Source organism: Glycine soja, chromosome 11 (assembly GCF_004193775.1).
Source record: "Glycine soja cultivar W05 chromosome 11, ASM419377v2, whole genome shotgun sequence".
Classification (NCBI taxonomy): domain Eukaryota; kingdom Viridiplantae; phylum Streptophyta; class Magnoliopsida; order Fabales; family Fabaceae; genus Glycine; species Glycine soja.
Window position 1 is genome coordinate 11,259,917 of NC_041012.1, and position 11,808 is coordinate 11,271,724.

General features: G+C 33.3%; 2 protein-coding genes across 2 annotated transcripts; both read right to left on the bottom strand.

Moving 5' to 3' along the window:
• Positions 1-749: 749 nt before the first annotated feature.
• Positions 750-3,485, bottom strand: LOC114373480 (BTB/POZ domain-containing protein At5g60050). Its single transcript, XM_028330943.1, has 2 exons — positions 2,761-3,485; positions 750-2,075 (listed from the first exon to the last, which is right to left on the bottom strand). The coding sequence occupies exons 1-2, from the start codon at positions 3,292-3,294 to the stop codon at positions 1,125-1,127; spliced, it is 1,485 nt and encodes a 494-aa protein (XP_028186744.1). The 5' UTR covers positions 3,295-3,485; the 3' UTR covers positions 750-1,124.
• Positions 3,486-8,690: 5,205 nt separating this feature from the next.
• On the bottom strand, positions 8,691-9,556 carry LOC114373743. Its single transcript, XM_028331265.1, has 2 exons — positions 9,248-9,556; positions 8,691-9,079 (listed from the first exon to the last, which is right to left on the bottom strand). The coding sequence occupies exons 1-2, from the start codon at positions 9,510-9,512 to the stop codon at positions 8,892-8,894; spliced, it is 453 nt and encodes a 150-aa protein (XP_028187066.1). The 5' UTR covers positions 9,513-9,556; the 3' UTR covers positions 8,691-8,891.
• Between the last annotated feature and the right edge of the window lie 2,252 nt (positions 9,557-11,808).

Here is an 11,808-nt window from a genome sequence, read left to right on the forward strand (position 1 = left end):
TTCTGACTAAATTTCTAAAAGTTTCTTTGCTCATGCAACCCGATCTCTACTTTTTGTGGCTTGTGGGAAGTTTTGAACACCTCCATGACAGTTGGTGCATGAAACTGAACCTATCTTAATCTTGAAATCATTACTCTTAAAGGTGATGAAGTGATAAAAGCTCGAAATTGAATCTTCTGCAGTTAGAAATTTCAATTGCGCAAATCTTTACCATCAAAAATGTTTTTTTTATACATTAAATTATAAATTCAAATGAAAGTTTATAAATTTGAATGGTAAAAGATGGAACTACATGAGCGAACAGTTATATCACAATTGTAGAGGAACGTGTTCTGATAGAACGTGTTCTGATTAAAAAGAGTAGATCACTTTGAGGGTATTTAGACCAACAAAATGTTCTTGATCATTAATTTTATTGCCTGACAAAAATATTATGACATTTATAAGAGCATATCCAGCGTTTTTTTTTTACCATTGTCCTAAGTAATCCATTTGTAATAATAAAACTTAATATATTTGATGCCTATATTTCCTCTGATTTTCTAAAAATTACACAAAAAATTGTGTAAAATGCAGGTTTTTCTTTTTCTTGTATATAAATGAGTTAACATTTATATTAGACTGTGTATCCTTTCCAGTACTGCACAATGTTAGACAGATACAACCAAGAGTTAATGATAAAAAATAAAATAAAAAATTAACACACTCATCTACATGTGTATCACTTTTCTACTGAAACTATTCAGCACTGAAGATATAACATACTTTTCTCATTTACATTTCTTGTGTTGAATAGCACATTATCAAATCATTTTATTAATTCCTCGGATACAACGGCAAAGTTTTCACCATTTCAATTCAATCCTTTATAGTAAGAACAACAAATACTTCCCCCACCCCAAACTCTCCTACCCTTCAATGTGGTTATCTTCAACGCAAAGCTTTACCTGAGTCCAGGTAACATAGCTTTCATCTATTTACGGTTCAAAATATAGAAATGGGCAAAAATGAAAATCCAAATTGCTCGTATCAGGCCAAAGCAGAAGAGAAAAATGCAAAATGACACTTCTTATTTACAATTGCCAATCAATCTCTTTCTTTAAAGTTCCTTGTATAACTACCTTTCAGCTGGGGTAATCAGAGAGAGTTATTTGCAACTGGGAATTTTCAGGTTCAGCTGAATACTGTTTGATGAAAGCCCTTCTCCACCAAATCTCAAATGCCTTCTGAATATTAGGACAGTCATCTCCTTTATTAAGAAATCTATCAAACCAATTCAGCAACACGGATTGTTGTTGGAGTAAAGGAAGTGTCAATATAGTTTGGCTTAGTCCATCCTCAATCAATTTCCTGTCAACAGCTCTAGAAGCTCTCCTCATCCATCCAAAATCTTCATATAGAGCTTCTAGCCATGTTGACAACAAGGAAAATCGAATTTCTTTTGGCACCAGTATGTGTCCCCTTCCAATGCCAATGCACAGTTGTGCTGTGATTCTACTGATCTCATGGCGGTAAACTGTTGAAATCTTTGAGTGAAGTGTAGCAAGTTCTTTCTGCTCTGCCCATATTTTCACAAATTCATCACTCATCTTTTTGCCAATCAAAATGTCAACAATCCACTGAATATTGTCAGCTTCACGAGTTATGTCGCTTATTATAGCCCCCCGATCCAGCTTCTCATCGCTGCTGGTTGCTTCGGACAGGCATAGGAGAAGAGAACTGATGCACTTGTGGCAAAGATGATAAAGTGTGTCTTTGGAAACATCAAGTCTGCTGCTATCGTTAGACACATTCTCTTTAAGCAATCTAGATAACAGAGCTTTCATTTCCCTGCGAGCTTTGTCATCTTTTGCTTGTAGAACGCCACTTAGCAGGTTCAAGAAGATGTCGTCAGCTCTATCAGCAGTAGATGGATCAGATGATACTCTAAGAAGAACTTCAGTTGCAGAGTCATCAATCTGCAGATGTTCTAGCTGAGATATGACTTCCTCCTGTTCATCCTCGGTCCACGGAATAGATTCCAAATATTCCAGGCATGAGACAACCCCTAGGTCAAACATGATAGCTGATGAAACCTACAAAAGAAGTTAAAATACATGAACATAAGTAACCAATCTCAGTAAAGAAAACAAAAACAAAAACAAAGAGAAAGGACAAAGCAATAAGAATCAAGCCCTAACCCTAACGTGGTTATAGTTAAGATAAGATTCAATAGAGTATAATTTTCAGTCTCTAACATAATTAGCCACAACCCAAACTGTGTACAAAACAAGTGGATGCATTCTGAAGAGCTTATATGGCAACAAAATTTACTTGATTTTATCTCATCATAAAAGCACCTAATCTATGAATGTCTTTTCAATTTATTTCATTAAACTTATCTACCCAAGCCTATTGAATTAAGCTTCTGCAAGTGATAAATTCTAATTAATCAGGCTAATTTATCTACTTATGCTAATTAATCAGGCTAATTTATCTAATAAACTTGTAAAAAATAACAATCCTATTATGCAAATGCACAAAGTTTTCAATTATTTAATTAAACTTATCTACTCAAGCTAATTTTAATCATCCATAACAGAGAACTTAATTCATTTTAACTTCTTATTTTATTTTTCCTCATGGAAACAGTTTATTCAAACTTGAACTTAATTATATTACTTACCTCACCTAACTCAACTTCATTCAACTAAATTGTGTGGGGTATAAGAGGGTTCTAGCTCAGTTGGTTAAGTATGGTAAGTGAGTTTGGCAACATACCTTGAGCAAGCTCAAAATCTTGGGAACTCCTTCAGCCATGGAGCGCAGCCTCGGCTTGAGATCGTCGCAGTGCATCAAAACGACCGCCTCGACGTAGACTTCGACGTCGTCGCAGTCGCTGATCTCGACGGAGTGGGAGAGGCCGCCGCCGCAGCAGCGAAGCTTGTCGGCGAAGAAGCGGCTCTTGTCGGCGAGGACTGTCTTGCGGACCTCCATGGAGACCCTGAAGCCGTCCCTGCCGACCACCGTGAGCCTGACGTCGCCGCTGGCGGAGCGCAGGGCGGGCTCGTCGAGGAGCCTGGAGACCCGATCATGCGTATTTCGGCGCTTCTCGTCGGAGAATTTGTGCTCCTCCGACATCATGTTGAAAAGAGTCTGAGTGTGAGGGTGGGACTGAGTCTGACTCGGGCGAGTTGAGGAAGGAGGAGGAGAGAAGGTTCTGGAAGGTGAGAAAGAGAGGTTAGGGGCGGGTATGAAACCCTGCTTTATCATCGCTGATACTTGTCCGGATTTCAGAGCACTGTCTCCACCCATTGAATTGTTTGTTAGATGAAGAAATCAGAATTGGAAAATTGGGAATGAGTTACTTACAGAAGTAGAGAGAGAAAGAGAATCCAAGAACTGCTCTCAACAATAATACTAAAATACAACTGTTTGTTTGTGTGAGGGACATTATTACTGCCATGTGCACATACCTGCCCAACCTTTCTACTTCGCTGACCTAAGACTATTCTCATTTTGCAAATTACAAAATCCTTCATATTAAGGGTGCTGTCAAACTTGCATGTTCAATTCTTTTTCATAATGTAATCGGACATAATATTATTTGATGAATTTAATTTATATGTTGTATAGAACTTGCATCTAATTAGTATTCGTCATATCCCCATATTATCTTATTTATTAATTATTAATATGATGCAATATGATAAAATGAGATCTTTCTAAATTTTTTGTATAATAACTTTTACTTTGATGATGCATATAAGTTTAAATCTTAATTTAAATTTGTCGAATATCTAATATAATGTTTAATTTGAGTATAAATAGTCCTTTACTTTTACATAAAAAGTGAGTAATGTTATTGGGTTGTGTGATATCTTTTATTCCGACATACATATACTTAAGAAAAATATATAAAAATTAAAATTTTAATTAAATTAATTTTATTCAAATCATTTAAACAAATTTACATGGATAAAAGGGTCACATTAACTTCACTATTATCAAATAAAACTTATTCTCATACACACACAATCTTATATGCAATGTGATACCATGTCAATGAAAAATCTCACACACACAATCTTATATGCAATGTGATAACAATCTTATATGCAATGTGATACCATGTCAATGAAAAATCTCACACACACACAATCTTATATGCAATGTGATACCATGTCAATGAAAAATCTTGTCGGACGCTCAGGAGTACAAGACAAGAGTGATACCATGTCAATGAAAAATCTCGTCGGACGCTCAGGAGTACAAGATAAGATAGACCACACACTAGTAAGTCAGGTCACCTTCACTAGGTAAAATCATAGGGAGACCAATTAAGGTCACTCTATTTTACGAGAATGTTCCAACCATATGGGATCGACATAAGTTTCAAGGAACATTCAAATCGAGTGTATTTACCCCCAAAGTTTACACTCCGAAGAGCTCGTCAGGGCCTCTCCTTCCTTATTCATGTCCAACCCAGAAAAGATTTTAGCATGCAGACTATATTTATGAACTGTACAAAACACATGACCCATCAATTGTTCTCAAAATAATTTTAACTCGTCGCGCCCCAAAGTGATTAAACTCGTCGGGGTCCCACAGTGGATCACATCACAATACTTGTCGTGCATTAACTCATTGTCCTTAAAGAGTCGTATAGTTCATAGCTCACAACTCAATGCACACAACATCTCAATACACATGTGTGATCTCACAATTTAACACATACTGAACTTGTCCCTTACACATAGTTCATCACACTTTCATAATCTCAAGAAAACATGTTATCACGCCTCGTGCATTATATATATGTCACACAATAATAATATTAATATGTTATGTTCATATGATTAAACCCATCAAACAATTTCACATAAATCAAAGGAATTAAAATCATAGGTCAAAAACATGAAAACACCAAGAGCACTCAATTTTATCAACCAATTTGCATTATGGTATCAATTGGTCCGTCAAACACAACAATCTCGTAATTATAATCATAAAGGAAGAATCACAATACAGTAAAGATCCCAATTTGATCTTCTAAGGATCCCTACATATGTTCATTCTAACTCTAATTGCGATAAACTCATCCCTTACCTCTAAGCGGGCTCACATGTGTAGTCCGGTAAATGACTCTAACGATTCCTTAATATTTTCAAGTTTTTCCTCTGGTTGCCCTGCTAGGGTTTCCAGGCGTTAAAAAGAAGGAGAAGGGATTAAAGTCTCTATTTCATTGTCTCTGTGTGAGAGACATTTCTCTCACCATAGACATTATTTCGCAAATTAGGGAATGTGCAAAAATGAGTTTCGACCTTATGTTCAAATTTCATTATGATCTAACGGTTAACAAGTCTGGGATCGTAGTTTTATTGAGGCATGTTTGATTGCTTACAGGAAAAAGAGAGAGTTTTGAAAGAGGGAAAAGAGAAAATGAATCTAAGAGGAAAGAAGAGCGTGTAGACGTATTCTAAATGTAAAAACTGATCTAATATATTTTTATTTATATAGGTAAGATACTCGCAACCTTTATTTACTTTATTTTTTTTATTTTGTAAAAAAGAATTTTATTTTACTCTTTATCAAATGAATAAATAAAATATTTTTTATTTCCTAAAAAACACATATTTATTTTATTTACCTTAAAAAACTATTTTAATTAATAAAATTATTTCTCTTTATTTATTTAATTACAAAAAATCTCATTATTTTCCTAAAATTTTATTTATTTATAAATAATTTTTTAAAATTTATTTTACGAAAATGGGATGTTGGAGCTTTGCTGTTAATAAATTCAAATTTATAGTTTGCATTTAAAAAAAAAGAAGCAATTTCTTACATTCATTAAGAATTACTCTAAACTTAGAAACTTCTAAAATTAGTTGGTGAATTCTGTAATCACAAGTCACAACTTTATAGTTTGTCTCAAATATCACTTTATCTAGTCCAAAAACCAATAATATAGTGAACTAGCTGAAGCAAAGCAACTGCTTCCTCCTTGTGGACCTGCAAAATTGGAACCGTTCAAGTAGATTTAGTAAACAAGAGTTTCCCCTTCTAATACCTTATAGTGTGTTTGGTAACACGTTTGCAGCTCACGAACGTGGATCAAGCAGAAGCTATCTTTTACTCTTTTTTGAAGCGGAAAAGTGACTAAATATGGATCTACAACGCCAGCCAAAACACGCACTTATACACATACCAAATTTTGTCTTATGATGGGAGGTGAAAAATGTAACTTCAATATTGCCCTTGTTATAGCTTGCTGGTGGAGGCTACCAAGCAACATACACTACACCTTACTCTTCATTTACTTATATCAAGGTGTAAAGGAGATTTAATAGTTCTTTATTTTTTTTTTGTGAAAATTATTTTTTATGATATGATATAGAAAGAGATGAATGTTATTAGTTATCAATGAGGGGTGATTATTATTAAGCGTTACCGTAAGAGAGATTTGAATTTTAAAGATCTCTTGAGGTCCCAAAAGGGTCCAATTGATTTTTAGTGTGTCTAGTTTTATTCTAGCCACTTCTAGAGTGATTTAGCTTATTGAGTTTAGCTAAATCTAGATTGGATCAGGTATGGGACAGTTGTCCACAAGCTAGTATAGTTCCTTCCTATTTAACTTTATTAATCTTATGCAAATTTTATTTAGTACATATTTAAGTGAAAAATACGTTCCAAAAATTAAGAAGTAAAATAGTTCAAAGAGTACGTTTGCATTCGATAAATAAAAAAATTCTAAAAAGTGTGAACATCAATTGTACAAAAATTATCGCTAAGTAAAATTGTGTGTGAGAGAGGGGGCAGGGGGGAGATTATATATAAATGAGAAATGTTAATAATATGCTCTTTTCTAATACACTTTATAATTGATAAAAAAAATTGTTAAAAATTATAAAATTGTGTTATTTAATACATTTCATCTATAATTTATAATTTTAAATAAATTCTAATCAATATTAGAAAGAATATGTTAAAAGGTGATATTAGTTCCTCTTTATATAAATTAAACTCCAAAAATAAAAGAGCAATAAAAGGAAAAAAAAGAAAGAAAGAAAGAAAGACGTCAACTTGGATTTCCTGAATGTGGGCAGCCCATATTTAAAGTTAACGGTTCAAAAAGTCATTTTTTTTCAACAAAAAATGGCCCAAATGTAGAACAGTTCAAAAACAAAATACAAGGAAAATGTGGGCTGCGGGCTGTACATATTTAAAACGGTTTAGAAAATGTAAATGAAGAGCAATATTTGGAGGATAATTATTTAAGGCACCTTAATATTTAGTTTGGTGTATCCCAAGTGCATTTCCAATCTGAAATACAACTTGTAACTTGTATTATAGATTGTCCAAATCCATAATACATTTGGGGAACACCAAAGCAAATAATGAGTTAGTTAAGTAATACTCTATTTGGAGAATGCGTGTCATTCTTGTTAATTTATAAGGTTGTATAATACCAAACACTTTAGCTAATTTGGTTAAGTGGTGTGTGCAAATTATTATAATGTATTTTTTTATCAGAATAATTTTTTATATCTAAGTTTGATTCTTACTAACAAAAAAATCAAATATAAAATGAGATGTGTTGGAAATCATTAAATGTATGATCATCGTTAATATGATTAGCGTATATGTTTCTTGTATATGCGGTATGAATGTATGATGTGTATGAAAACATCTCATGCCTGTTAAAAAAAAAAAATCTTATGCCTTCTGGAGACACATCCTATGGACCCAATAGTGATAAGTGACATGGCGCCGCCTCAATGTAGTGCAACCAATATTCCCAAATATGACCTGAGTATAATCCCTGAGTTTACCTAATGAAATCCATCAAGCAAGACTCAGGTAGAGCATAATGCAATACTCGATTTGCTATGACAAAAAGAGATATTGATCCATCTCTCTCTCATGGTAGGGTTATGTGTTTCAAGTGATGAGGGGAGTATTGTCCCATAGATAGTTGGAGATGTCGATGGGGACCTTTTTCAATTAGTAAAGAACTAATTGTACTGCATAAACACAAGTCCAGTGACTGAAAACCCTGTCAAAAAGCTAAGCATTTCTAGCAATATGCACAAAACTCAACATGATCAAAGAAGGAAGTAAATTACTAAATTATTAGTATTTATTCTTCTCACAAATCTAAACCTCCTTATTGCAAGTGGAAAATAATGGATCCACCAAAGGAAATTGATTCCATTGAAGTTTGAAAAAGACCAAATCCTCTTCACTACGAAATTCATTGATTATCAACATTGAATCAAATGTATCCTTCTACTGACCAAACCATAAACTTGTTTTAACAATCACCAAAGAGGGATTATTATTGAGTTCTCCCATCACATAATTGCTCAACTATATATATATGTGCAGACAATTTTTTAAATTGAGTCTTTAAGACGGAAAATTCACAAAACAAAAATTGAACTACTATTGTTGATCATAATATCAGAAGCTACAGTTGTTATCTTCTACTACCCTCACCCCTTCCTTTATTTAGGTAAATCCAACTTAAGCATATAAGCAGTTCTTATCCGTCTAGAATGCATTGTATGTATGAAGTTCACCACAGAATGTTGACAACACAATCTTACAACAGAATTAAATTCACGAGACATTTGAAACCTACTGAATCACACATTTAACGGATCCTGCGTGAATTTCTATGTTAGAAAAAGTATAACAGTGTTACTAACATTTCAAAGTTGATTATTATATTCTTCCCCAATGTAACGAAGGAGACTAATAAATGGCCATATACTATCAACGAATTAGCACAGATTCAGATTATGTTTCTATCCTATATCATCTAACGAGTATTGACAAAAAAAAATAATAATAATCTTCAATCCTTCAGGCTCTTCCACTTTATTCTTACGGAAAAAGAAGTTTCTTCAATTAGGCGAACTCACAGGTTGCAAGTAAGTTCCGTCCTCGCCTGACAGGTTTTGAGGATTATTTGCAGGAATCGGTGATGACGCAGCAACTGCGAGTATGGTAAGATCAATTCGAGTATTGTGAGGCACTGGTGTGTGAATCTGTCGTATCGCCGTAATCCTACCGTCTTTAATCTCCACATCCACTGTTTTCAAAAGATTTCGCATCGACAAATTGATCGAAAACAATACAATGCGTCATGAATTGAATGAACGCTTACTTAACTAGGAATTAATTCGCATATCTGAATCTATATCGCTAAGCATAACATAAGATTAAGTGATTTACGGAAAACTAAAAGTTACGTACGTACCTGGAAAAGAGAACCACCAGAGAGTAAAGAGGCACAGCAGAACAAGCGCAGGGATCGCGTGGATGCCTTTCTCCGTCGCCGGCGAGCGTGACCGGAAAGTGTCCCTCCTTCCGGTGAGGCTCCGGTGGTAAATTGGAAGCGAATCTTCGTCGAGGTTCCTTCTACGCTTTGTGTGTTGCTGCTGCTGCATCTCTGCACCGACGTTGATGGCTCGGTGCTCGTCGCCGGAACAGCGCAAGCTTGAGCTCGAAGATCTCTGCTGCATTCCGATTCAGAGAGAAGAAGAAGAAATGGAAGTTAGGGTGCGATTTTCAGAGGAGACTATGCGAAACTAGTTAGGAGGTGGAAGCTTGCGAACTTGTCCTGGTTTGGTTCGTTAGGCTCGTAACAAATTTTGGGCGGGAAAATGTTTGCACGTGCCACGCACGTGCTTTGTGCTTGGACTTGAAGTCCTCTAATAACCACTCTTCCAGAAGATGTATTGACTCATGAGGTGGGATATTGTTATATGATTCTTACACGATATCATTAGACAAGTTGGGTTTGTCCTTTAATTTTAATAGTTAGTTTCTTTTCTCTATTGATAGCAATGCGGATAGTTTTTCAAATCGTTAAAACATACTTAAATACAACTCAATATTTATAGCATATATATTAAAATGATTAATGAGCCTTCTACTTTTTTTTTTAATTAAGACGTATTTAAAAATTATAATAATTATGTATTTTTTGAAAGAGAGGAAAAAAATTCAAAAATCTAATTTTGTAATGCTTCTCATAAGTTAAAATTTAAAAATAGTATTTGCTGAAACATTATAAATAATCTATATAATAAAATCAATTTGTCAAGTTTAAAAATAAACTTAAATGCAATTAATAACTTTGAGATAGGCCAACTTTAATGCGTTTTGATTTTTCTTTTGTGAAAAAAAAAATCATAATGGAAACATTTAGAAGAGTTTTTATAGAGCTTATTTGAATTTACAAACAAAATTTATGACTTCTTGTGTCTTCAACTTTTTTATTAAAATTTATAGCCAAAATTATAATATAAATTTCATATAATAAAATTTTATTAAATAAATGCTTAAGTTGTATATTCAAATGCTTCTAAAATTTCATATTCATGTATGGCTTCACTGATCATGCAGTGTTTTTTTTTCTTTTTTCTTTTTTCTAAACTACAAGTATCATTTGAGGAAATTTTATTCAAACTAGGTAAGACCATTATAAACTATTATAGACGATAAAATTCTCACTTAGAGCATCTAATGTAATTAAATACTCATGACTTGAACTTGAGATTATCGATTAAATTAGAACAATCTTGGATTAGTTGATTCACACTTGGTGATATTGTTTTAGGTTTATAAAGTTATAATTTTATCAATTTTGTTGGAACTCAAATTGGGGGATTCAACCATTAAGGTATGTTTGTTTTCCATTTATAAAAAAATTGAGTTTTCAAAATTTTAAAAACTAAAAAACTTACTTGGAATTGGATAACCAGCTTTATAAAAATCGTTTTTATTTTTTTTTTTTAGTTTTTAAAACTAAAAACCACAACGGCTTTTATATGTTTTGGTTTTTCATTTTTTATTTTTCTTCTAAAAAATGAAAACACAAAGAAGAGTCAATTTTATTAATGGCATATTTGTAATTTTGAAAAGAAAAAATAGGGTTCATCATGTAAAAAGAATGAGGTTGCGATTGCGAAGTACAAACTTTCAAAGATCAATCGACAACATTGCAGAGTACAAACTATAGCACTGCAGAGTATGAAATAACATTAAGAACTGCAATTGGATTTAGAGTGTGTTTGGTAAGACACTATTATTTCTCAGTGACATGTCATTTTCTAGTCGAATTTCAAGTTTTATTTTTCTTCCCTAATTATTTTGTCTTGTACATTTTATGTTTATTCTTAATTTAATGTACTTCCTAGATTTTGTGAACCCTAGCTGATTTTTTTCTAGTTGTTTTCTTAGTTAGAGAGTATTGTAAACTAAAATAAAAAAAAATTCCAAAAGCACAATGCAAAGGTTTGGAAGAACTTACCAAGTATAATTAAATTAACCCTATAATGTGTTCGTAAAAATGCTAGCGAGGAAAATAGTTGGGTTGCATATCCAACTCTTGAAACCAAAGTTTGTGTTTAACACTGGACAACCACCATGTGAGGTGACAATGTTAAAGTCAATTGCCAAATTAATTTGTGTAGGTCCTAACAGACTCAATTATCAGGCATAGCTTTGAAAAAAAATCCATAGGATTGCAAAACAGTGGTTATTTCTGTTATTCTATGTTAGAAGTTAAAATTCATGGCTAATAAGTAAAATTCCAAGATAGTTTCATTTTCTTGTCCAAGTCAAATCAACAAGTCATTCTTAACCACACTCTCGAGCTCTCTTATCTATCTTTCTTTGCCTTCACTTCCAAAATCCAAGCCCATGTTCCTTTCAATCATGGCAATCTATCAACATCAGAGCTTCCTCATAAAGAACTGATGAGGTCCACTCATACAAATCATTCTGTACAAACATTTAGGATGTACTCCTACA

Excerpts from the sequence above, each read along its gene's own strand:
- LOC114373480 (XM_028330943.1), bottom strand. The coding sequence starts at position 3,294 with ATGGGTGGAGACAGTGCTCTGAAATCCGGACAAGTATCAGCGATGATA. Across the intron at positions 2,076-2,760 it reads AGATTTTGAGCTTGCTCAAG|GTTTCATCAGCTATCATGTT; the intron begins GTATGTTGCCAA and ends CTTCTTTTGTAG.
- LOC114373743 (XM_028331265.1), bottom strand. The coding sequence starts at position 9,512 with ATGCAGCAGAGATCTTCGAGCTCAAGCTTGCGCTGTTCCGGCGACGAG. Across the intron at positions 9,080-9,247 it reads CTGGTGGTTCTCTTTTCCAG|TGGATGTGGAGATTAAAGAC; the intron begins GTACGTACGTAA and ends TTTTGAAAACAG.